The sequence below is a fragment of the Daphnia magna genome, linkage group LG10, assembly GCF_020631705.1.
Source record: "Daphnia magna isolate NIES linkage group LG10, ASM2063170v1.1, whole genome shotgun sequence".
NCBI classification, from domain to species: Eukaryota; Metazoa; Arthropoda; class Branchiopoda; order Diplostraca; family Daphniidae; genus Daphnia; species Daphnia magna.
In genome coordinates, this window is record NC_059191.1 from 1,310,008 (window position 1) to 1,336,907 (window position 26,900).

The window sequence follows — 26,900 nt, forward strand, 5'->3', positions numbered from 1 at the left end:
TATTACGTTTTATCAGAACGGAACGATTTAACAGTACCGAAATGATGACACTGTCGTTCGTCACTTCGGTTCCGTTGGTTTGTTTTTGTGTATTCGGCCTGTGTGTGTGTGTCTGTATGGCTGCGTACACACCTTGCGGTATTCCCCCCCTGTATAGAAAGTATCGTAAAGATGATCACTCTTGTACTTGTGTCAAAGCTGTCAGCTGTCATTACTAGCCGTAAAAAGGGGGGAGGAACGAAAAGCAAGGAAATAACAGCCACTCTTTAAGAGTACTGTTTGAATAATTTATTTTCTATTCACACAGCAATTCGATCAAAATTCCCCGTCCTTTTATGTTGGATTTTCGATTGATTTTTTTTTTTTATCTTCCGTCAAGTTGATCGATCCGCTTGTCTCGTTTAAAATAATTCTTTATTTCATTTTTTTAAATCTAAAATAATTCACGTGATTATTTCGTAATCATGGACGACATACCGGGACTACCGCTTCAGGTCATCTGCTAATAAAAATTGGGGGGATTTACAGGTGCGCCGATGATTGCTTTTCGCTGTTCCCCCCAAAGATTGTTGTTCAGCATTTACGATTATTGAACGAACGGAGCTGTAGGGCATTCTGGCGAATTTGCCGTGGCTTTTAACACATTCTACCCACTAGCGAAATTCAAATGACGATTCACCTGTGTCGCATAACGGACGTTTTCAAACGGTCAGGTCACTTTTACAAAAAAAATTCCCCCCCTCCCTTTTTTTCCCTCCCCCATTCAACGCACACAGACCGTGTTGTGTAAATCTTATTTTTCTGACCATGTTTAGTTTCGGTTATAGGTCTGTGTGATAGAGTGAAAGTTTTTTTTTCTTTTTTTTTTATACATCCCCCCCGCATTTCCATAAAGAAAATATCGTCACTCCTTTTCAGACTACATGATACTTTTCTTTCCTTTCTTTCTTTTTTTTTTTTTTTTGTGTTCCCATCATCAACCAGCAGCACATGATGATCCAGGTCAACTGGTCACACAATACATTTTGGTTGCCAGCTAACGTCGAGAGAGTTTACCTTCGTCTTCCTTCATTTTTTTTCTTTTCTTTCTCGGGGATTGTAGCAAAAATAGAAGGGGCTGTGCTGACACTGCAACATTTATTTTTTTTTCCCTTCTCAACACACGGACTAGATTTTTTAAAAATTGAAATTCTAAAAGATTCTTTTCACTCGATGTATTTATTCATTTTTTGCTGTCATTACATTTTTTGGTTGGGTCTTTTATGAAATCGAACGATGAGAAATTTCTTTCTAAAAAAAAAATGAAAATGAAAGTGCGGGTTTGTTATTAAATAACGCAATCAAAACCTTGATCCAACTTGTTAGACACGTTGCCATTATCTGATGCGGGATGCTGGTCAATTGTTTTGTTACGTTATTTTCTGGCCATCTCATCGGCTTTAAGTTTTGTTGAAAAAAAAAACAACATTCATTTTTTACATTGGCATAGAATGAATAGAATGTTTTAAAATTTAAAAGAAAATGAGATTTGAATTTTTCTTGAAAAATGTTTGTCTCTTTTATTTTTTTTCCATGAGAACATTCTCACGCGTGATTTGCCCGTCGGGTTATATGCTGCCGGTTGTGCAATTTAGAAAGAAAAAAAAAAGAGAGAGAGATAAAAGGATGACTGTATAGAAGTTAAATGCCGCTCGCATTAGAATCTAAATACGCGTCATTTCGTGTGCTGTGTGTAGTGCTCCGTTTGGGTTTTGTTCGAAAGAAGAAAATGAACGAAAGGCTTCAGGCGATGTAGGGATAGACCTTCAATACCACACCCTGACGTGAGTGAAGCGTTGGCGGTTGTTTCTTTTTTGCCCCCCTCTTTTCGGTTCACACGTTTCCAAACATTGGGCTCGCTAATTTATCGACAAAAGCAGTAAAACGCACGATAATACGAAAGACGTTTTGAAATTTTTATTTCTTTCCTTTCATTTTTTTTTTTGGTGGGGGTTCGTTCGTGAAAAATGTCAAGCGCAAAGGGAAATGAAGTCGTTGAAGATAATCTTCTGCCTTCACTTTACATGCAATTTTTGATTTAGGTAAAATAGATTTGAAAAAGGTTTATTTTTTTTTAGATTTTTTTGTTTTGTTGATTTGGCATTTTCGTGTGCTGCCCAAAAACTCTTTGAATGATGAAGTTTTGTAGTTGCAAAAAAAAAAAAAAAAACGTAGAAAAAGAAGACCCGGTCAAATATTATACAACATTCCCGTTAGTTGGCGTGTGTCCACACACACGCATCCAATTGTTTAAAACAACATTTTGTTCTTTTTTTTTTATACGACTAACGTCCATGATGGATAAGTTCTACATTTTTTACTGTTTACATACGAAAACAAAGAAGCTTGTATAACTTGCTCCGGAAATGGATAGCTGGACATGTCCGGTTTCTTTATTTTATTTTTATTTTTTTATTTCTGGGAATAATCAAAGCTCCTCTTTTCTTTTTTATTAAAAAAAAAAAAAACTGTTACACGTAATCCGTCACCTAGTTACAAATGTTAGATCCACTACATTTCTTTATGACTATATACACATGTAACTGTATCTGAACGTGGGAGACGTCAACTCATCCGTGATCTCTATTGCTACACATCCACCCGGATTTTCTCATAGCCCGGCCCTGTAAAAAAAAAAAAAAACCCAGTTGAGTGCACGTCGTCAAAGGCGTCGGTTCCCCCACTTCAATGTAAATCTCTGTTTAGTGCTACATATTTTGTTGTTGTTTTTTTTTTTATTATTGTTATTCCGTGCAACAACAAAAAAAAAAAAGTGCGTCGCTCATAAATTATTCAGCGATTAGTTGTTGGAAACATCCGTTAGATCGTAGACCTTCACGAGGCAATTGTTGCTGGCTATTGCCAACGTGATTAGTTTAATCCAGAAGATTCATTCGGAGCAAACGAAGGATAAGGAATGATGATTTGCCATAGCGGCCATTTGTTGGCTGCCAAATTCCGCCATTGGGTGGCCACAACCAGAAGCAAATACTATGACGGTAAAAAGGCTCTTTAAAAACCATCTGCGGATGTGCTACTCTTCTTTTATTCAAAGAAGAAATGTCCGTTCTTTATTTGATGTGTTGTCAACATTGAAAGAGACGAACCGACATTCTCCTTTTTATGGGACGATCGTTTCAAACGCTTTTATCGCGTCGAGCAGCAAAAGATGCCCTTTAAAAAAATAAAATAAAATTCTTCAACCTGTTGTGGGAAAAGTCGCCATTTTATTTTTTACATTTCCCCGGTTACATTAAGGATTTGATTTAATTCCGCGTTTCTCCCGAAGAAAGAACAGGATTCACAGACAGGTGAAAATAAAGCGTGAATTAAGCGCCGTGAGCTTTGCACACGAGAACAAAAATTAAACATTTTTTTTGTTTTGTTTGTTTGCTATCAACATAAATTTGTCTTTCTTTTTACCTGGGAGAAAAAGAAAGAAAAAAAAAAGCGGCAATCTGACTGGGTTACCTGGATATCCATCCTTTCTGGTCGTAATAAGAAAAATTAATAAGTCCTAGTTGTGGCATCCTTTGTGTGTAAAGATGTGTCGCGTCTAAAGAAGGTAAAGAGAAACAGACCGTAAACCAACCGCCAGTCTACCACCTCACAAAAGGGAAAAGAAAAAAAGTCGGTCACGCCCAATTTTGCGTGCGTTGTCTGTTGATGGACGTTGGTTAGTTTCACCTTTTTCGCATTGGGCACACACACACACACACACACGTAGAGGGCAAACGCATTCCATTGTTTTTTTTTTATCGAAACGATAAATCTTTATCCCGACAAAAAAAACAAAAAAAACAAAACAATTTTTTTTTTTTATATGCAAAAACGGACCGGCGATGTAAGAACAGAGATTTATTTCTCCTAGTTTTTTTAATTTGATTGTTGGCTCATTTTTTCTTGGGGGGGTCACTCGTCTCGTTGTTTATCTCGTCCACATTTTGTTGTCTTTTGTTTCGTTCTTTTCACGTGAACGAAATTACTCGTTTCGTCGCATTCCGCATTTCAACATTCCCCTGACATTTAAAATCTATGAAAGAATTGAGGATACCGTTTTTAAAATGCAAGAGGTCAAACGTGGCCAATGAATTAACGTGCATTTGTTTGACTCATTTAAATCATTTCGAAATTTCACTCATGTTTTTTTTCTTTCTTATTGTGCATTTCAGATAAGGAAGTGGCGTTGGGTCATCATCCGAGCAACAAGTTGACGGCCAAGAATGGCGACAAGGCACCACTGGTTTCATGGGAGCCGTATTTCTGTGTCCTGCTCCAAGACGAGCAAACATTTACGGCTTACCGCAGCGAGGAAATGGCCGTGAGTTTCCATTTGATTTGAATTGTTTACACCCTCCCCCTCTCCGTTAATCTTTTTACATGTAGAATAACATTAAGACACTTGACTGTGCTCACCTTTTTGTTTTTTCCTTACGATTTGAAAGATAAAAAACAAAAAAACTGGTAGGAATAAGGTGATGATGCTCATTAGTTTCTCGAATTTCTCTGCCGCTTTACAACGTTGCCTTCGGTGATATTTGTTTTGCCAAGAACAAATAACGAAGAAACTAGTGTCCAGTTTTTTTCTTTCAAATCTTAAAACATTGTGTGTATATAAAACAGTCACAACCTGTGAAACTACATTTTTTTTTCTTCTCCAGCCTTGAACAGTCCTTGTATAGGATAAACAAAATAATTTTGGTTCTTTATTTATTTATTTTTTTCCTTATAGCTGGTGAGTCTCTTGTGTTATTTCCGATGTTTGTCTGCTGACGATAAGGTTTTGAAGCCATTCTTGTTGATTTAGAAACCTTTCCGAATAGGCGATGGAACAAAAAGCACATCAGGTTCCTTTAATTCTCTTCTTGTCACTGGGTTTTTTTTATAGACACCAGCAGGTGCAGCACAACATTAAATGAGTGAAAGTTACACACACAAAAAAAATAAATAAGAAGAGATACTTTATAACGAACGTGGGCTGAAATAAAAAATGTCGTGATCTGAGAAAGTATTTTGAACTTTAATGACAAAAGCGAATGATTGGGGAAAAAAAAAAAAGAAACAGGGAAATTAGATGTTAAATGACCAACTTTCTTTGCTTTCGTTTTCAATCGGAAATGATTGAAACTTTTCCCCCTTCGATTTAAAAAAAAAAAACACACACAAAAATGTCTTCTTTTCTTTTCTATTTGAAACGAAAAACCTACTACAGGTCTGTCCAGGTTTCGTAATCAAACGCTCAGAGAAACGCCCTCAGGTAAATCGTGTGTCTTTCTTCTTTCCCGAATGTCCATTAGCATGCCGCTGCTCTCCTCCGCTTTTTATTTGATTTTTACAAACCAAAATGTGGACGTGTTTTATTTTCATATTTCTGCTTCACCCGAAACTCTTAAAAGGAAATTTGAATATTTATTTATTTATTTATTTTTTTTTTTTTTACTTGATAATTATGGCATTTTCATTCTTTTGTCGTTATCTGTGTGTGTTGTGCACGCGAAAAAATGTCTACATCATTTGCATAGCTTAATCTACATTTTTGTTTGTGTTTTTTGTTTTTTGTTTCCCCCATTTTTGGTTGTATTTGACGCACATGACATCGGCGTTACGTCTTTTTTTGGGCGTGGTTCCACTGGCAAACAAGGTGGGAGATATGGTCTTCTCCGATACGCCTCGAGTTCGTCTGGATAGCGGCGGGCGTCAATTTCGACGCCGTTGGGGATACGACGGTTCCGCCAGCGGATGCGGCGGAGGCACAGGCCCCGGAAGTCTAAACGGAGGCGCCGGTCACTTGGAAGACATCGAAGAAGACGGTGACGATTTCAGCGACACCTATTCGCTGCGAGATGAAACTTCATACAATTCGATTCTCCACGAAGGTGAGTCCACAATTAAAATTCTAAACTTGGACACGTCGTTCCGTTTCTTCTTTCCTACACGCAAGAAAAAACTCGTTTTTTTTTTATTTTTGGATTTTTGTGTACATCATAGTTTCTCGATAGCGCACTAGGGGTGTCAAAGAGAACTCACAAGGTCTCCAGGAAGAAGCCAAAAGTTCACTGCATTGTTTAAAAAAGAAAGAAAGAAAAGACACCACACCTTTTTTTTTTTTTCCTTCTTCGGGTCTTTCTTTCTTCTTGTCAACAAGACCATTTTTTTTTTCCTGTTTCGCCAATTTATTTAGAAAAAAAAAAAAACTGGTCTTGATAACAATAGTGCGTACGTGTTTTGTTTTTTTGTGGCACTGGCAAACGCGGGAGAAACAAAACAAAAATTGGGGTGCTGTGTCAAACCTTTACATCATGGCAGATCCCATTGTCTTCAATTTTACTTCTTTTTTCTTCCCGTTTCCTTGTTTTTGTTTTTTGTTTCTGGAAGGAATAAAAACAAATCGAAGAAAGAAATAGAGAAACCTTAAAAGTAGGTTATTTTTACCTTTTTCGAAAAGAAAGAAAGGTTGTCAAAGAACACGTTTAAACCGTCGTAACGGCATGACCCGAAAAAAAAAAAAAAAGACATAGAATAATTACTTTTGTTTGGGGATTTTTCTTGTGTGTGTGAAAAATTCATTTTCGGTAGCGGCTGCGAGGTTGAACAGTGTCGTCGACCTGCGAAAAAAAGGATCTTTTCATTTGTATTTTATTTATTTTTTGAAATCTATTTTTCAATGAAACCGTTAAAATTTAAACGGACGAAGACCAAAAACAAAGTTGATTTTTATTTTGATGAAAAGAAAAAAAAGGCTACTTATTTAGTCATCCATTTTAAGAAAAGAAATAATAAAAAATTACAAAAACAAAAAGTTATTGTCGAAAGTTTGCTAGTTAACCTCGAGTCTTATTGTTGTTTCATCTGTTAACTGCTTTATTTTCACCATTTCTATTCAACCGGATCGTTTTTTATTTTTTTTTTTCGAGTAACAAACTAACCGAGTCCCATTGTTCGATTAGTTTTCTTTTTAATTTTCACGCCTTTTTTTTTATTGTTGTCTCACCGAAAGAAAAAAAAAAAACAGTTTCGAAAAACTCGTCATTCTTCTTCGTGTAATAAATGGCAAGACGCTTCTGTTCGAACCAATTGTGCAAAAAGAAATCGCCGATTTATTTTTCCTTTTTTTTTTAAGAAAAAAAAAATCTTGCTCAATGTAACAAGACGACCCGATTGTGAACGAGTTTTATGCCCTTTTCCTCTTTGATTTGATCTATGGAGAAAGAGAGAAAGAGAGAGCACTCACGATCAGTTAATCAAACAATGCCGGGCTATCTCTTGTCTCTTCATTTCTCCTTAATGGTCAGCGACCTCGTCCTTGGCAACAGACGAGGTCGTCAAAGAATATCCTTTTGATTTTCCGAGACATTTCTGATAATGGACTTCTTTTTTTGTAACTCATTCTGGAAACTTAATTGTTTTATTACGCAACATTTCCCTCCATGACAAAAGTGTATCGGTAGGGACCGTGAAATGACGGGACTCATCGGCATTTCGAAAATGGCGCCCTTTGGCTATTTGAAAAGAAACACGCAAACATTTTAAGGTAGACGTTCGTTTACGTTTCCCATGTGTGTGTGTGTGTGTTTGCTTTGCAATGGTTTCCAACTTGTTTGCTACGTGTCATCGGACGCGGGGGAACTCTATGGTACTTTTTATTTTGGTTTTACAAAAGAAAACCGGAGAATAGAAGAGGAAGTTTTACGTTGTTACGTCAGCAAAAAAAGGTTAAAACGAACTCGTCGAACCCGTCATCGTGTCCATTTTTCAAAAGTTCAAATGCACACACAAATCTTCCAATGCGGAAAATAAAGAAAGAAAATGACGTACAAAAAAAATGTTTTTTTTTTTCTCGATGTGTTTTGGGGGGGGGGTGGGGGGGTCGAAGGTCGAAAAAGGAAAGTTTTTTTTCTTTTTTTTAAATTCAAACTCTCTCACGCGGAAAGAAACACGTCCACATTTATTGATTGGACTTTGCCAGACAAACATCTGTAATCAAATTATGCGACTGATACTTACTTACATTACCTGTCTCGCTTCAGTTGACTTTCTCGCAACCAAAGAAAACACAACAAATATCGTGATTGATTGCATACACGAAATTTGACTTGGCTGCCAGTTTTTGTGAAGGACCTTTTTTTTCCCGATTTCTCTCTGCGTTTTCTGTTGCTAACGATGCAGGAAAAAAAAATAAAACACGAAACGAAACAAGTGGGAAAAGAATACGATAATAATAATTAACAACATTTTTGACGAGATTGAATGTGATTGTTTATGACGCTACCACTTTCATTTTTTTTTTTCTTTTTCTAAAAGAATTTCTTTTCTTTTTCTGCATTTTTTTGTCTATTGTTTTGTTTTCCTTCACTTTTCGTCTGTGACCGTGATTGGGCGCTTGCGTCGTGTCTCTCTCCCCCGTCCCGCACAGCCCGAAAATACACATCGACTAATACCGCACCATCAACTCCCCCGCACGCCCGTTTTTTTTTTTTTTACTTCCCACATATCCACCCGCGTGAACGATACCTTTTTTTTTTTATTCTCTCTCCTCCCTCCTCGTTCGGTTGATTTCGTGATTTGAAAAAAAAAATAAAAAATCCTTTTTTTTGTGTGTGTGTGTGTGGCAGGGAATAATTCTTTTTAAATCCCGACATTCCGTCAGCGTTCGCCCTTCGGTTCGGTTCTCGTTCGCAGTGGTTAACAAAAAAATGTTGTGCCTTCAACGTGTCGATAGTCATTTTGTTTTATTTTGTTTTGAAATTGTGAAATGTGTTTTTGCGACAGAATGTTTTTGAAATGTTTTCTGCATTCTGATCGTTTGATCGTGACCAAAAGAAAACTGCGCACGTCTAAAAATATTTGCCTATCGCCGACGTCAAGTCAAGTCAAGGCTTTTTCTCCAAATTTTGGAAAGTGTGACAAGAACACAGGGGAATTGAAGTGACAAGGTTTCTGTGTTGATTGTTAATTTCAAAAAAGAAAAGGTCGTGTGTTTCATTGGTCGTAATGTCGCACAGCCGCATGTGGAATTCAATCGTTAGGCGTAGGAGTAAACCCAACGAAACGGCGATTCGTAAGTTTTTAGAAAACCTTTTTTCTTTCCCTTTACGAAGAAAATAAAACAAAAAACAACAATAACGAAGAAGAGAGACACTCTATCGCCTATTTATACGCGACAGGGACAGGCTGGAACATTCCGCCAGCCGCTCCCGTTGTGTGTGTTTAAATATCTCTCCTTTTTTTTTTTTTTAAACATTAAAACACGAAAAACAAAAGACGGCGCGTTCTGTAGACAACATAAACTTAACTATGCAGCGGCGCTAGCGGGCGCATGCCTGCGCATTGCTCACGCTACGCTAATGAGATTATCCAACACATTTTCTGTGGGGTGGTGGCGGGCGGGAGGGGATGGATATGTTTTCACGCTAAATGGTTTTGAAAATTTGTTGGATACCTTATCGCCGTCTTTTGTTTGGTTTTTTCCCATTCTTTGTTGTTGTTGTTGTTCTTCTTCTTGTCGTACGCGTATCAGATTTGTGGTCAAAACAAATGAATAACGTCCGATTTTTTATTTTGCGCGTTGTTTTCATTTTTTATCGGGCTTCCTTTGATTGCGGTGGCTGATTGAATTCGGTTACAATGTCGGATGCGGTTTTTGTTTTTGTTTTGCTTCTTCGTGAAACAAAATAAAAATTCAGTAGCTGGTGATGATGCGAATACGAAGACGTCGCCGCCAACTTCTCCGACCAAACTTCCGGTCGGCGTTGTTTTAGGTTCGTCACCGGAAAGAGCCGTGGTTCGATTGCGACACACTTTCAGTTTGGGGCTGACGGATCGCAGCAAGCTGCGGTCCAGCGGTGGGAGTCTCACTTCTGGCACGGATGAGTTGGCAGCCAAGAATTCTACCCACGCGCTCAGTCCGGAAAACGTGCGGAAGCGGTTCTCTGCTGGCAGTGGTGGCAAGAGGACCAGTTCGACATTGAGACTCGACTCGCCCACCGAAATTCAAGAAGAAACTTTTGAATTGCCCGCCATTATTACAACGGCACCTAGCGGTCAGTCGAGATACGACTCTGCGCATTTTCTCGACCGAGTTAACGAATCCTGCCGCTAGATGTCGCGCGGGTTTCAAGAAGACACGGATTCTCTCCAATCAGGTCAGAAATCAACCGAAACATTCCCAACTAAAAACCTGGACAAAAATGGAAGTAGTTTCTTCTCCCATTTTGTATTTTTTTTTTTTTTTTTTTGGCTTAAACAATCAGGGAAGCCGTCATCGAATCGACTTGTTTACACTTTTGGTGAGAGGACGTGAAAAACAAAAAACAAACAAAATAGGGCCATCGTCGACTCGCCTTCCAGAATGCGAATGAGCTCGACCTCCTGTTTTATTTTGTTCTTTATGTTTTTGAAATCACGACGGACACTGCAGTGTAGTAGATCATAAAGTGGCAGTCCGATCACGTACAAAGCCTTCACGCATTTTAGCATAATATCAACTTGAAATATAAGGGAAGGGGGGGGCTGTTGAACAAAAATGTTTCAACTTCAGTAAGATATCGTCCATTTTTTCCTTCCTCCCCAAATAAAATGAAGAAAACGAATTGCGGAATAAAAAAAAAAAAAATGGAAAGCGATTTATAATAGGTTCACGATTTTGTGCGTGTGTTGTCAGTGGATGCCAAGAACGCTAACGATGTTGCCGCTTTTTATGGGCGAGAGAGTGTCTCTTTCGAAAGCGACGCGCATGCGCAAAAAAAAGGAAAAAAATCCTTTTATTTTATTTATTTCTATTTGTTTTGTTTTGTTTTGTTTTTAATTCGAAAGTCTTCCATTAGACGAAGGTTACGCTGCCGCTCCTGGTCGATTCTTTTTTAAAACGTTCTGATCGAAAAGGAAATACTTGAAAAGGCAAAAGAGCGCAACCGAGTAGACGAAATGAAGAGAAAAAAAAAGCAGCGCATTTTTATTTAGCGAAAAAAAAAAAAAAAAACGGGACCCCCTAAACGGTCTCAAGGTTTTAGTCGTCGTTCAGGTGAAAGTGTCGAGCGACGTCGATTAGATGCTCGTTTTTGTTGGTTGGACGCACGACCGACAAAAGCGGCAACGACTTTTTGGGGTTTGATTGTCACCGATTTCTCTTTTCAACGTTTGTTGTTGTTGTTGTCTGTGTTGTCTGTGCAACGCAAATCTATTCGTGAATAATTTTGCATTATTTTTTTTAAAATGACATTTCTGATTTGGCCGCGAACAAATTTATTAAAAACTCTGAATTAAACGAAGTTCAGCATTTAAAAGAGATAATAACAATAAAAAACAAAAATCTCTCTCTAACGATGGTCCCGTCGTTTTCACGCTTTTCCTGCTTTTCATTGATTGGCTTGGAATGTTGTTTGAACGCGTCTATAAAAAAATGAAATTTTTTATTTGTGATTTTCACGTCGTTTTTTTTTCTTTTCTTTTTTTTTTTTTTTTTTGAATAAATTAACACACCCGTCTACACACGATGTGATGGAGTTGTTTTATTTAAAAAAAAAAATGTTTATAACCACCCCTAAACCCCTGTAGGGGCCTTTATTTGAAACACCTTTGTTTATTCTTGTTGTTTTGTTTTTTTTTTCTGAAATTTTTACGATCCAGCGTGAAATGTTTCGTCCTCCCGGAATTCTGACACTGTCGCCACACAAAGACAAAATCCTTGACCGTAATCGTACACATTTTTTTTTTATATTCTTTTAATGTTTGGAGGTTGGACCAGACGAAACAAGTAAACTACTATCGTCAACCTAAATTGAATTAGTTAATCTCCTTTTTTGTGCGTTCTCGAATTTCGAATGCGTGGCTCACATTCTCCCCCAGATGCCAATTACGATAGAGAATTTCCTTTAACGTTTAACATCAAGAAGAAATAATGTTTTGAATTAGAAAGTTGTTTATCTTTATAACTGACATCGGATGCTGTTAAGTCTTGCTCTTCCTCTCTGCCCCTTTGCTTTCAAACACTCATCAGTATGGTTGAAGAAAAGCAGCTGGGATCATCTACCACTTGTCCGTTCTTCTTTAATAACGCGTAAAAAAGAATAAAGAAATAGGAAACTGCCTTCTTTTTTTTAATCTTTTTTGATGCACAGTGATTTCCTGTCTACTCATTCAAAACCCTTTTTTTTTGTGTGTGTGTGTGTGTGTGTAGGCCCATCACAACACACACACATTCTCTGTTGTCCATTAACAATCTCCCACTCTATTCCGCTTAGCTTCCGGAAATAAAAAAAAGACGTCCGTTTCTTTTTTTTCTTAAAAACGAATGTGACCAAACAGTAGGCACGTCTCTTTTTTTTTTTTTCCTATTTCATTTAATGCATTAAACGCGAAACGAATTGAAGAAAACATAATCCCCACTTGCGAGAGCTTGAAGATGGCCCCACGGTGGTGTGTGTAGTGCATATCCGCTCTTTTATGATTCGAACGTTGGCCGTGAGAGACGTGTATAATTGGCCCACATTCCGCGTCACGGGCCAATTGTGCCGACTCCTTTCTTTTATCTCACTACACATTTTCGGATAGTGCGGCTGTTGATGGATTTTAAAAAATATAATAAAATAATTCTTATGTTTTTTTGTGGGGGAGTGTTTGGAATTTTTTTTTTTTTGAATATTTCCCGCGTTATCGTCGCCATGGAAATATGATCGAAAAAGAGAAATTGAACACCGTGAACTTGGGGGCGAGACATTTCACGTCACTCAAGTTCTTATTTTTAGTTGACGCTGAGAGTTTATGCGCGTCTTCCGGTTACAGAAAGAGAGAGAAAGTGACGTTTAGAAAAAAGGGAAGAAAAAAAAAAAATACCACGTAATTAGACCAAAGCAAACCCCCCCCCCCCCTTTTTTTTATAGGGGTTGACGCAATTCCCGCACCTTTTTTTTTTTTATTCCGTCCCAATTAAACGTGACCTGCTGCTCGGTCATCAAACCGTAAGACTTTCTCTCTCACTTTTTATTAGAGAAGCACTTGAAACATTTGTTTCTAAATTTTTGTTTTTTTTTCTTCACCGTTTCCCTTTTTTATTCTTCACGAAATCTTTGCCTTTTGTCACTATCAGTGTTGCCATTTTTTTTTTCCCAAAAAATTTCACCATGACGTCCGAAAAATAAAAATTACGATCGATTCTATAGCCGTTGTTCACTATACGGTGCCTCGTAAACAAACGATGCTTGGCTAAACCCAGTGAGTATCCTTGATTGCCGTGTATACGGTACCGTTTTATTTATTTATTTATTTTTTTTTTTTTTTTTTTTTTTTTTCCCCCCCTTTTCCTTATATTTTTATAATATAATTTATTTTTATACCTGGCCATTGTGGCTATAAAAGAATAGAAAGAGTTTTTTTTTTTATTCTTTTCTTTTTTTTTTTTTTTTTGATTTGATTTCAACAAACCGCCGTGTCAATATTAGTTGAGAAATCAAACGAGAATTTATGTAGCGAAATGAAAAGGTGCGGGTGACATTTGAAATGTTTTTCCCGCGTGAATATTCCAAACATTTTGTTTGTACATTTGAAATTAGCGATTAAACTCTTAATTATTATTATTATTTTTTTCTACATCGAGTGAAAGTTAAAAAAAAAAAATTATAATATTTAAAGAGTGACCATCTGCCTTGATGGAATGTCCCCCTTTTTTTTTCTTCTTGCCGTCCGCTTTTCCATCATCATCATTTCGAGATGGAACTGGGAGAAAAGGCGGAGTAGTTGAGGGAGAAAAAATAAATAAAAAAAAGTCTGCCCTTCCCCTCCCTCTCCTTTTTGCCCTTGCTGTAGAGACTAGTAGTAGCATTACATAAAGATATATACCGCTATTTAGTAGAGCGCGTGTAGCGCGCGACGAGCAGCTGAAAAAGAAGCTACACTGGGCACTGGACCAAGACACTGGCAGTCCTTTCTCAGTTGCTCGCCAACCGCCAACGTCGTGTGACGTCGCTGTTGTCGTCTCCCGTTAAATTGAAAAAAAAAAAATTGTTTTAAGTGTCTTGTTTTTATTTTGCTGAATGTGTGTTTGTGTGGCTTTGTATTAGGAAGTTTAACGCGTGTGTCCCAATCTCCACTTGGCGGACTAAGAAAAAAAACCAAACAAAAATGACATTGCGCCAACTGTTGAATCGTGCGTGAATTCGAGGACGGATTAAAACAAAACGAAATGTTGTAATTGAAAAACAGCGACACAGATTAAGAGTGAAAGTCTTACGAGGTGCTATTCTCCCATCATCACCATCAAAAACACGGGAAAAATGTAACATTCATTTTTTTTTTTAAATATAAAAATGCATTTTTCCCAAAGTCTCTTTAACATAATGGCCGTTTTCAAAAGAAATGTTGTTAATATTAAGCGATTGAGCCGTTTTCTTTTCGCACCGGTTTGATTCCATTCCACTAATTTTCCCACACGATTTTCCTTTTTTCGTGTTTTAAAAAAAATATTGCGGCTGCTGATTGGAGAGGGAATAAAAATAAAAAGTTTGGGGGACGAGGTGGGGGGGTTCTGGTTGAAGAGGATCACCCAAGTTCAAGAGCCACTTCAACTATTGGGCGGCTTCAATAGCCAAGTATCTGTTTGAAAGGAAGAAAACAAGACAGCGATAATAGGATAGTATTCAACTTGACAAACTTAAACCAAATTTATTCCAACATAACCTTGTGGGGATCGTACCCCTCATGATTTTTCGGTGGGTCATCGTTGATTTTTAATCTTATTCGGTTAACTAAGTCGACGACAAGCGTGTGTGTGTGTGTATCTGGCCTGATTTTCGACATCGATAACAATGCGGGTCATGGTGGTGGCGTTCGTGATTACCGTTACATTTGATTTCCAGCCGAGACTTTGTTGCTGTTCGGGAGCGACGTATTTCATCTTATACAGCAAAGGAAAAGTGCTGCAAAACTCGTCTCTTTTTTTCCTTTTCTTTTAAAGGAGTCGAGAACAAGTGTCACATTTTGAATTTAAACCAGTTTTGATTCTCGTCGCGTACAATTCGATTCAAACGGTATTGTTGAATTAAAAAAAAAAAACGCCGTTGTTTGATTTTCTTCGGAAAACCAACAGAGAAAACAAGGAAACAGAGCGAGTCACGTCTTTCCTGCTTTTACAATTGGACTCTGATGATTGCAAGAAGCAATTGCTGGTTAGATACGGATAAAGAGGAGCTTAGGAAATGGCGTGCGGATGGGCTCTTTTTAGTAAGTTTTTACGAGACAGAGAGGGTCGAACAGCTCCAGCAACGGTACCAGACGATTGCGATTGCAGACGGTTCGTATTAACTTAAGTGGTTTGAGCGAACAGCTAGTCCTTCGTTGTTTTTTAAAATTTATTTATTGACATTTACTTTTATTTTGTACTTTCTCGACTCGTGCCCGTGAGCTTTAAAAAAAAAATTATTTCTCAATTCGTTTTCTCTTCAATTGAAAAGGAAAAACGAAATTTTTCACCCCAAAATGTTGAAACATTAGCCGGGAGCTGATCGGCTAACACACGAAAAAAAAAGGGAAAATTGTTAATGTTTTGTTATTGTTAGGAAAAGGAAGCAGGCAGATGTACAACCATCCACATTTGCTTCCTTTCCCTTTTTTTGGGCGTAGGGTGGCGAGAGGAAGGACATGTGCACACACATAGAAACAGAGAGGCTTGTCATTATACAGATAATCGCAATATATACCGGTCGAGAGGAGTTATAAATGTATTTTTTTCCCCCCCTTCGTATCCAGGCCATACCTCCCCCTCAGGTTTTTATAGGAGAGAACTTTTGTGTGACGAAAGGCGGTGGGGGGCTGAACCTTTTTTTTCTCGAGTTAGCATTTCCGGCCGTCTGGTCCGGATGAAAGGGCCTCGGCAAAAAAAAAATATACATATATATATATATAGGATACACGGTGGCACGGAGAGAGCGCACGCGTGCTGTGGAAACGAAAATGGGGACTGGTGTATTTATCAACTTTTGGTATATACATTTTGTTATCGTTGCTCTTTTAGATGGCAAAATGGACATAATGATTCCGGCCTTGGGGGCTATTTAAATCACTGACGATTGCACACGAGGAAAAGAAAAACATAACTTCCGCACGCACATTTTGAGAGGGGGGGGGGCTGGATCGTTTTTCTCACAAGTTTGCGTGTTTCAGTCACGAAATGAATCGATTTAAAATGGGTACCACAGTTGGTTGGTTGGTTTGTTATGACTTTCAAAACAATTCTTTTGTTACTTTTTGCTTTGAAAAAAAAAAAAACAAAATTAAAAATCGAGTATGAATCAAGGCGAAAGGGGCAGGGCCGTGTCGAGGCTATTTAACGACTATAACAATTAGACGGGAAAATGTAACGACCCTAAATTGTATTTAACAGGATGAACGGGACGAACAGGAAATGTGTCGAATTCTCTCTTGAGTTGCCTTTCTGGTGGTTGTGTTGGAAAATAAAAAATAAAAAAATGGGGTCTGCACCTTACCCCCCACTGTCGCCATCTTTGAATGCAAGGGAAATAGGGTTCCAAATTAGCGCCGGCACGTTCCGTCCTTTTTTTTTTTCTTTTCTTTTCTCATTAAAGCATTTGCACGTCGGTTGCATGAACTTCTTTTCTAATATTATTTCCACCCCGTTGAGGACAAGAGGCCTCGATTTCGAGTGTCCTCTTTCTGTCTCTATGACATCAAAGAGAGAGAGAGAGAGAAAGGGCCAATCGAATCACGACATCCGCCGTAAAGACCCCGAGTTACACATCTCCACAAAGGCGAAACGAAGGGAAATTTTTTAAAAGAAAAAATATCAAATTTCATTTTGAATTTTTTTTTTCTTTTAGGGCTTAAAGAAAAAAGAAAAAAAAAATCAAGTGATCAAACAGATGTTTCTCATGTCGACCTCGATCTCTGTATGTACTCTTCATCTTCAATGTGGGGTGTTATTTTCCCTTACGGGATGCGTTGATGAAGAGTTATGATTTTTCTTTTTTTTTTTTTTCGAATCTCCCGCTGTTAGTAGAAGGACCTCGCACGCGTGATTAACCAACAGATACACGCATACATACACCATGTACAGTATTTTTTTGTCTTGTTGTTATTCAAAAGCCACCACCCAACCGTCTGCCCTCCTGCTACTAAAAACAATCAGCCAGCGTGTGTAGACACGAGTAGGCGCAGGCAAATGATTCAGAACATCTGCCCAGGCATTTTTAGGCTGTTGTTTCGCTCGTTAAGTCTCTTCACTCGGCGTTAACTACTAAACAGCAGCTGGTGACCTGTTTTTCTTTTCTTTTTTTTTCGTAATCAATATGAACACTGTTTACATTTAGACGTAGACAACGTTCACGATAAGGGATGCGGTACATTAGCGAACGTAATATTAATATATATATATTTTTTGTGAATGGAATCAAACAAGTCGAAAATTGAAATAAGGTTGTCCTAAATAATATTATTGCGTGATGTTATTTAGTGCATGTTTTCCTGGTTTATTTTTATATTATTGTATTCTACGGATTCTTTTTTTTTTTTTTTTCTTGTTGAGACTCGGCCAAGAATAAGATTCTCTAGAGATAATAAACCCCGTTACATGTGTGTTGTTTTCTCTAGCAAAAAAAAAAAAATCTTTGTTATTCTCTGATATCCAACAGATGCTGGCAGCTTTCAGCTAAAATTTGGTCGGAAACTCGAGAGAAAAAAAAAAAGAGCGCACGCGCGCGTTTTTTCATTAAAAAAAAAAGAAAGAAGATTGAGGCTATACACAACTAGTCATCAATTGCAACTGTGTGGACCGTGACGTGGAAAGTTCTGTGGTGCCTGCAAACAAACAAAAAAAAAAATTATTTTCGTTAACAATTTGTTTGTATTTTTGGAGAGACACTTGAACATTTTGCGCACCGTAACAAATGGCTGTGCGTCTGGACAGTCCCTCAGGCTCGGTCTCTTACCGAAGACCATCGTCGAAAATGCAGACCAATAATGGATGGTCTACTTTGGGACGATCGACGTCTCGCCAATTGCAACAGACGCCGGCGATCGACAGCAAAACGATGACGTTGAGACGACATCGAAGTCGGAGTCGCAGCGCCGCCTTGCATTGCCTTTCCGTTCCCGAATTATCGTCGGACGAAGAGGAAGAAGAAGGCGAAAGAAAAGAAGAAGAAGAAGCAGCAGAAGATGATTGTTATTGCTATGCCGACTGGCATCAACAAGAATCTTATCAACCGGCTCTGGTGGTCTGGACGCCCGGATTGAATCATCATCAGTGGAGTAGGAGCAGCACACCCATCAAAACGGCCACGTTACGATCCGCCCTGCGCTCATCCATCACTCGCTACGGTGACTAATCACATATGATTCACGCACAAAAACATTCCACCTTTGATCAATTCCATTTCTTTTCTTTCTTTTATGCTTTTACTTGAAATTTTACGTCCACTTTGATGGCGTATGATAAGCCTGAAGCCGTGATAATGTCGGCAATGAAGCCGTTGAAAAACAATTACTTTTAATCCCGTCCTGATTGTGAAATGTGCCTCTTTTTTTCTTTATTATTCGAAAGAGATTATTGCGATGTCGTGAGATGGATTGAGAGAGAGGGGGGGGGGGATGGTTTGAAATTTCTTGTTGGCGCGGGTTTTTTTTTTTTTTGCTGAAAACGAAAACATTTTGTTAACGAAAATTTGCGGGTGTCTCGCCGCTTCTTGTCCTTGATATCAAATGACATTCACGTGCACGGCGCGTGTGGTTAATGGATTTTACATGTCATTTGTTTTGTTTGTTTTTTTGTTTCGTTGTTCTAGTGGTGGCAAGAGGGTGACTTGTACCAAAAAGGAAATGGCATTGAGGTTTTGTCCTTAATGTTCGCACGACTTCACTTTGCCAAGTGACAAATAGCCACACACACACAAACACACACACACGAAAATGAAACACCATTTCTCGGGCTGAGGGTATTTAGGTGAAAAGCCCTTCGATTGCGGTCTTCTTTTTGGGGAGGAAATGCTATTGATAAATGATAACATTTGCTGTATAGAAAAATACCGTTTGATTCCGTTGCTATTTAAATGCGAAAACAATTCACCTGACGCCTAAAGTTTGTCCCTGCGTTCAAGCGAATCATAAGAGCGTGTCGGTTTCCTTACACGGGCGAGTGCGCGTTCGTGGGTACTAGGCCGTGAGAGATTACTCCCCTCTAGTTTTTTTTCTTTTTCGGGCTGTATATTATTTTGCAGTCCGTGCGTGTAGCTCCTCCCCCCCCTCTATATCAACAAAAATCAACAACTTCTTTCTACTTAGTCGGTGTTAAGTGTTTGTTAAGGACGGACTTGCTGCGCAAAGCTGAAATTACGAAAGCCGATATTATTTGGTTTTTCTTTAAAAAAAAACAAAACAAATAGTACAAGGTAAAAAATAAAAAGAACGAGATATTTCCCAGCTTGTGCCAAGACGTCAAGGGCCAGCAGCGAAAAAAAAATTAAATTCTTTAAAGTTCTATTTCGAGTTGCGCGCGCGTGTGTGTGTGGAAAACTGGTGGTGTAAAGTGTCGGCTCACGAAAGTCTTTTTTTTTTTTTTCCTCTTTCCTCCGCTTCTGTGAATGTATAAATATATAGATATTTATACTGTATAGAGATGCGCTAGTAGCAGTTCAAAACGTCTTATTTAAAGCTCTTTTTTTTGTGTGTGTGTGTGTGTGTGTGTGTGTGTGTGTGTCTTTATTTTGAACCAAGCTGCCAACAGATGCTTGCCGGTTTCTGGAGAAGCGACGCATCGTTTTTTTTGAATGCAAACAATTTTTGAGTCGTAAAAAGAAAATGTTTCTTACACGACATTAACTTTAACCGTATTTCTCCGATTGCGTCCACCGAAACACGGCGCAGCTGTAATGGCTATATTTTGTTTATGCGCGTTGCTACCCTCTTCGCATAAGGACATTTTCTCTTGTGTTATTAGATCGTTTTTCGTGTTAGAAGTCGGCCCTCCCCCGCTTTTTTTTCTTTTCTTTCTATACCAATTTCATGGCCGAATTGATGGGTTGGGTGATCCCTTTTCCCTTCTCCTTAGGCCACGTCTATATAAAAGCTTCATATTGTACATCTCACGAATTGGAAGTCATTTTCCATCGGGGGGTGGGGGGAGAGGAGGACACACAATTCCTTTTATGGGTAAAAAGTGACTCATATCTCTCCCTCTCCCCCTATGGGGGTTTGTACCGAAATTTGAACGGCCCTAAGTTTACTCCGGATGATTGGATTGCCGGGTCTGAAAGAAACGGGATTCGCCTTATCCATGGTTTATTCATCTTAAAAAAATAAATAATAATCATCTTTTAAATGAATTAAAATATTATTTTTTTATTTTTTTTTATGTTTACGCAATTGGCTTTTTTTTTCAGACCTGAATAGAGAAAGAAAAAAGGTGGACGGGAAGAGCTTTAGATTTATGATCTTTTTCCTCGTTTCTACCTGCGGGATAGGGTTTTTAAAAAGAAAGAAGCGAAATGTCATTGGCTTAATGCATTTCTCTATTCAAAAGTCAACCTGTAACGCACGTAGCCGAATGTTTTATTCAAAACAGTCACAAACTATTTGCTTATTCCCGCAAAGAAGGTGATAAATTGAAATTTCCAGGGCCCTTGTGTCTGTGTGCAATCCGATACATTTCTTTTTTACTCCGTCCAACATGTTTACGATGATGATTGTCAGTTAAAAGCAGGAAGAACCTTTACTTTTTTTTTCTTCTTCTTCTTCTTCAAAATAAAACCTAATCTCTCCCTAAGGCGTACTGTGAAAGAGAAGGAAGTGTCAGCTATACCGTTAGCCTTTGTTATAGATGTATATCTCTCTTTTAAGTTTCTTTATTGCCACGTTCTACATATAGCACTATGCCGTTTCCAGCTAATATGAAAAGAAGAATTTTTCCCTTTTTTATTTTCGAGTTGGGATCATTAGGGATGTGTACGTTAGCGTATCCGGTTTCCTTCTTTCGGTGCGTTGTACTTAATTCGAGTTGGTCGAGATGCGGTTACGTTTTACGGAAAGGAAAAGAATCACGGCGGTTGCGGTTGAGAGAAGCGGAAGTGGCGAAAGTGCTGCCATCCTCATCGCGTGTGGATACCACACCCTACTTTGGGTGTTTTTTTTTTGTTTTGTTTTTTTTTTTATCTTTTTTTTTATACCTACGGTTAGGAAAGGAAAAGAATTTTTTTTTTTTTTCACGGTGTTGTTTGAGATTTTGATGAGCGTCAAGTTTGAATAATTTGACAGGCCCGCGCCGAACCGCAAATGACTGCCCCTTCAAGGCGCTCGTATAGCACTCTATCGTGCGCGCGTTCATGTTTCACGCTTAATGATGGACTTTTTTGTGGGCTCGGCGATGGGTGGCGGTAGTGGCTTTATTGTTCCGACCGATTCAATCGTTGGTCATCCCCCCCCCCTTTTTTTGGGGGGGGGGGGAGTTTTGTTTTAAGGGAAAAAAGAAATAAAAGGAAAAATTCGTCGTGGGTTGTTGTCGGTATGCGGAGTTAACACCGTATTTGGCGCGAGTGACCCCGATCTTGTGACTAATTAGTTATGGTTAGTTGCAGCACTGGTCAAACAATAGAAAGAAGGAAAAAGAACGAAAAAAGGTGAAAAGGCCAACCGGTGTACCTCGGCGATGTCGATTAACGGGTTGTTTCATTGTGAAAAAAAAAAAAAGTGCTTAAAGTGCCATCTAGCGTCTGCAAGCCAAATTGTTTTGTTTGTTTTCCCCTTGGACGCGCATCTTTTTGTCGCAACCAGTATTTGAGCGGGAAAAACCGGTTGACCCGAAAATAGCCTAAAGGCACGCACATTTCACATACTAAGTGAAGAGAGAACCATCGCCGCCATTGCCGCCGCTTTTCGCCTCTACCCACCGTTTGTTTTGTCGTTTCTTTTTCAAAAAGAAAGACGAGAAAATAAAATTTAAAAAAAACGTGGGGGGATGTTAAAAGGTTTTTCACAGTCAGTGAGAGGAGAGAAGGGGGGGGAGATGAAGAGAGAGGGGTTCCAGTGTGTCAGGACGACCGGTTCCACTCCTTCAACAAACACATCCCAAGCACAATTTTTTCGTTAAAGAAGAGAGAGAGAAAGATGGAAGGGGCGTGTAGTGTAGTGTTGTGCGTAGGTAAACAGAAAAAAATATATATAAAATTTTCCATCTTGATAATCATTTTTGAGGTACCTTTTTAGTAGTGAAGAGATCGTCCGTGAAGACAGACCTTCCTTTTTTGTTTCCCCCCCCCCACATCTTTTCATGTGTTATTCCCCTAAAAACCGAAACATACATCCCACATCTTATTAGACGTTTCTAGGCAAGAACAGACGGCCAAACTGTACTTTCTTTACAACCATCGATTTTTTGGGTAGCCTGTAGTGTATTGTTATTGTTTCTTTTTTTTCCTCTCTCTCTCTCTTTCCCTCGTATAGTGTGACGGAGAAGGGGGACGTGTTGATTTAGTACACAACAGTTTGAGGTTTTTCTCAGAGAAAAAAAAAAAGCCTCCAGAGGGAGAGGAGAAAAAAAAAGAACCCCACACACATGTTGAACCGGTGAGGTGGGGGGTAGTCGGTAGTCGTCCAGTGGTGCCATCAGTCTGTGTCATGTTCTACCAGTGGTCAGTCGTTGTGTGTTGTTGGTCTCTTCGATGTTGGACAGCCATTTGCCTGTTCAGTTTGGATAACTGAAAGTTTTTTTTTTTGTGTGTTAAAATCTCGTTTCCATGGATACCAAGTGAACTTGACCAAACAACGAGGAAAAAGAGTCACACGCGACAGATTTTCGATCGAGGTGACCAATTGGAGGGGGGAAGGAACAAACAAAGATGGCGGAGGGCAACAGCCCGCAGCAGCAGTACGCTAAATCGCGTTTGTCGCGCATGAGAAATGTTCGTGCTAATGCAGCCGGAATGCTTAGACGGGCACCTAGTTTTTTACCTGAATCGTCTAATGGCAACACCAACGGAGGTGGTGGTCACGTTGCGACCAATTCGGTTGGTCGTGTAGGCGGTGCAACCAAATTGAAACGCAGTAATTCATCCTCGTCCACGTTCTACGTTCAATTGCCTTCGACAGAGCGAAAACATTCGAGTGCCTATTTTAATCGATTCGACTTTCGTTCTTCGTGCCATGCCCAGCAGCGGATTGAAGGAGAATCTAGCCATGATTCAGACACATCCGGATGCGAGTCAGGTACAGAATAGCAGACGACGTTTGAAAAGGGACACCATTTTTGTAGAGTGTTCTTTCTAAAGAATCTGGTTGGTCCGACTCTCAACCGGTTTCTTTCTTTCTTTTTTTCAAACCAAAACAACAAATTTAACTTTGATTGGATTTGAATCTTTGACGGATGCACGTGTAGGATTGGGGTGAGGTTGGTGCTAATCAGTTTTTCTCTGCCCATACACATTTGTTTTCTTTCTTTCTCTCTTGTTTGTCCTTAGAATTGAAAATTGGGTGGGGAGAGAAAGATGTGGTGTTGTTATCTTTTATTTATTTTTTATTTTTCTCAATAGGGAAACTAATCTCTTCACCCTCTCTCTTGTGCACCCACCTGTCAGCTGCTTTTGGTGTGGTGGGATAACAACCAACACCCCCCTAAAAAAAAAAGGATCCCTTTTTTCTTTTCTTCTTCTTCTTCTTCTCTATTCTAGTTTTCTCTACCTGTAACTGAGAGTATCCCTTTCGAAGAACTAATGAGCCAAGTGTGGGCACCAAAGAGGGATGGTGTTATTTTTCTCTTACAGTATATAGAAAGGTGGACTTAATATTACAAAAAAAAAAGGGAATTGACCCTTTTGGTATTATCTCCCCAAATAAAATAAGAGGAAAAAAAAGAAATGAGACCCACATAAAATGACATAATTTTTTTCTTTTTTTAAATGGTGTGGCCCTGATTTTTTTCTTTCTTTCTTGGCACTACGGTCATTGCATTCCGGAGCCATAAGTATAGAGTAGCTATTATATACAGTAGTAGTTTTTTTTTTTTGTTACAACACACACACACAAAAAGGTAACCGTAACGTTACGGCCCTGTGGGGAACAAGAAGATGATTCGCGGTTTTCTTTTTCTTCAGAAAAAAAAACTGATTTTTTTTTCTTTTCTTTTAATTCTATTTTTCCTGATGCGGCTCACAGATTTTTTTTTTCGAGGCCGATCGAATAGACTCAACCAAAGCCTATTATCTTATCTAGGCCCTTTTCTTCTTCTTCGGATAACACATCACTGGAATGTTCACGATCTTCTTTTCTTTTTTCTTTCTTAAATCTCCGGATGAAATCATCCGTTTAATTCTGTTGCGTACACACAGAAAGAAAAGAAAAAAAGGTACCGATAGAGTACACTCCTTCTAAATGAGGATGTTGAACCATTCAGGATGTTGTTGGTAGGGACTGTACAACAAAAACAACCCCAGGTGGTGACACAAACACACGAACTTCGCATTGTTTTGTTTTGTTTTTTTCTTGTTCTTTGCTTTCTGCCGGGCGTCGGCCCCCAAGCGGGCGTTATTGCGGCACGACTTGCCAGAGTTTGTGTGTAGGATGGAGAGAGAGAGAGAGAGAGAGAGTATTTATCCATTATTATATTGCAAGACACAAGAGCCTCCTTTTGGGGGCTGTGTTAAACATGAATCGACTCCGGTCATGTGAGAAGGTAGAAATCGCCTGCAGGTGAGTCAGCCCAACCCATTGGGTTTGTGGGGTTTGTTGGGAGGCTTTTGGCCGGGCGCTCCTTTCGATATCGCTAGACAGTTGGCATCGATGCTGGGATCGTAACAGTCGCTTCTATTTGTCGGCCTGCCTTTATTTTTTATTTATTTTTTAAATATGTTGTTGGTGGTGTGTTGTTCAAACGAGACTCTCATCCCGCCAAAAGCCATCCATCATTCACGCTACTAAAAATAAAAAAACAACATAAAATTGCCATTTGTGATCAAATATTCTCTTTTGAATGGAATTCGTTTTGGTGATGTTTCGTGGCTGGACACTATGCGTTCTCATTGGACATTGCGCAGTAAGTAGGCGAAATCAAACTGAAAATGGACGCTAACCTTCGACTCTTTTTCAATTGGAACGCCTGTCTTTTTTAAAAAAAGAAAACCAGTTTTTTTATTTTCAATTTATTTAGGGGGGTTTGATTGAAATTTTGTTTTGTTTTGTTTTTCTTTTTGCTAAAATATCTGATTGAAGACCGAGAATTTGTTACGTCTTGTCTTTTGACGTACGGACAAGTTCTTATCTATTTCGAGAAATATACTCAAACGTGGGGGGGGGGGGCAATAAAAGAAGGTCGCAAGACAACTAAAAAAAATCGAACGATTTGTTTTCGGGAATGCGCGACGGTTAGAGACCCCGTAGGGCCGCGTGTAACTGTAGATCGTCCTTTTTTTTCATCCCCTCCCCCGTATACGTGTCTGGTAACAATTTCTCCGTGTTTATATTAAGAATATTTTCTTCAACAAAAATAAAATAAAAAATACGATTAGGGGAGAGATAAGTCGTTTATTCGACGCTAACAATAGGTCGATCAATTTTTATCCCGCCACAATTTCCCGTGCCCACAGTCTACCCTCCCCGCTGTGTCCCGTCTGTTGCTCTTTTCTTTTTTTTTTTCATCTACAATATTAAAATTTACGAGTAATCTTCTTCTTCTCATTCTCCGGGATTCTCGTTTTGATCCATTTCAACAACAACGAAAATTCCATCATCCATCTCTCGGCAACAGATTATCCCGCAAAGTATCAGCCGACACACACGAGAGGTCAACCTACTTTCTCTATCCGAACAAGAAAAGCTGAAACCCTTTTTTTTTTTTGTAAATAAGAAACAACGAAAATGCGTTTCTTGTTTCCCCCCCGTCTTTGAGGGTTAAAAAAAACAAAACAAAAAAGGTTTAGATTTATGCATAGGCATACACACACACACGCGCATTTATATGTTATCCAGCAGCTGAAAGAAAAAACAAAAATGAAGGAGAAAGAAAATGGCTATTAAAATCCTTCGGAAAAGAAACACACAAAAAAACAACCGTTGTAACATTCAACGGGCCTTGGCTTCTTTGCGATAAATTATTTCGAGACGTGCGGGATGTAGCGCCGCTTGTTCTTCGGGACTTGGAAGAGGAGGAGAGCCGACCCTGAAGCTGCGTCGTTACCTTCTTTTCATCTTTGTTTAACATCTTCCTAGTTTTTCCTGTTTTTTTTTTTAACTATCCCGAAAAGAAACGCGGACAGAATAGCAGAGTAAAAAAAACACAAAAAATTGTTTTTTTCTATTTTCGAAATTAGGTTTTTCTAGGATTGAACCCCAACGAGTAGGTTCTATCTGGTTCCCCTTCATTAACTCTGTGATGGGTATGCGAATGTTTAAAAAGAAAAGAAATCAACTGGTGTTCCTCCCATCTCTCTCCGGCATTTCTTTCGTTCTTTCTATTTTGATTTTTTTGATTCAATAACGACCTGGTCATTATCTTTTATATGCACGTCTTTACCTGTCTCATTTCCATGGCAAAAATGAGTAATAACGTTGCCGCCCTTTTAAAATTATTTCAAAAATTTTCTTATCGCGAGCGGACTGATTTGAAGAAGGAAAATAAAAAAGTGTTGGGCATTTTTCTTTTTTTTCTGGATGAGTTGTCTTAAGTAAAAAAAAAAAAAAATATTAAAGTGGAATGTCACATCTTGTTATCAGCCAATTCTTTTGTCCCCCCACGCCCTTTACGCCAAAAACATACGCGATATGCCCCCCCCACCAAATTTTCGCATGATTGCCCGTTCTTTTTATTTTTGCCGATTGATTGATATCTATGTTGACCGATAACAGAAGCGGACGATAGCAACTGATAATTCCTTTCT

General features: G+C 38.8%; 1 protein-coding gene and 1 long non-coding RNA gene across 2 annotated transcripts in view; both read left to right on the forward strand.

The window, feature by feature from the left end:
• LOC116932682 (ras GTPase-activating protein raskol) overlaps positions 1-26,900 on the forward strand; it is a 38,617-nt gene that overhangs the window by 2,302 nt on the left and 9,415 nt on the right. Inside the window, 3 exon segments of the mRNA XM_032940495.2 lie at positions 4,212-4,360; positions 5,252-5,296; positions 5,681-5,915. Of these exon segments, the coding sequence (XP_032796386.2) occupies positions 4,212-4,360; positions 5,252-5,296; positions 5,681-5,915 (429 nt within the window).
• On the forward strand, positions 7,924-10,343 carry LOC123477033. Its single transcript, XR_006652212.1, has 3 exons — positions 7,924-9,097; positions 9,723-10,181; positions 10,290-10,343. It is a non-coding gene; the product is annotated as an uncharacterized LOC123477033 (long non-coding RNA).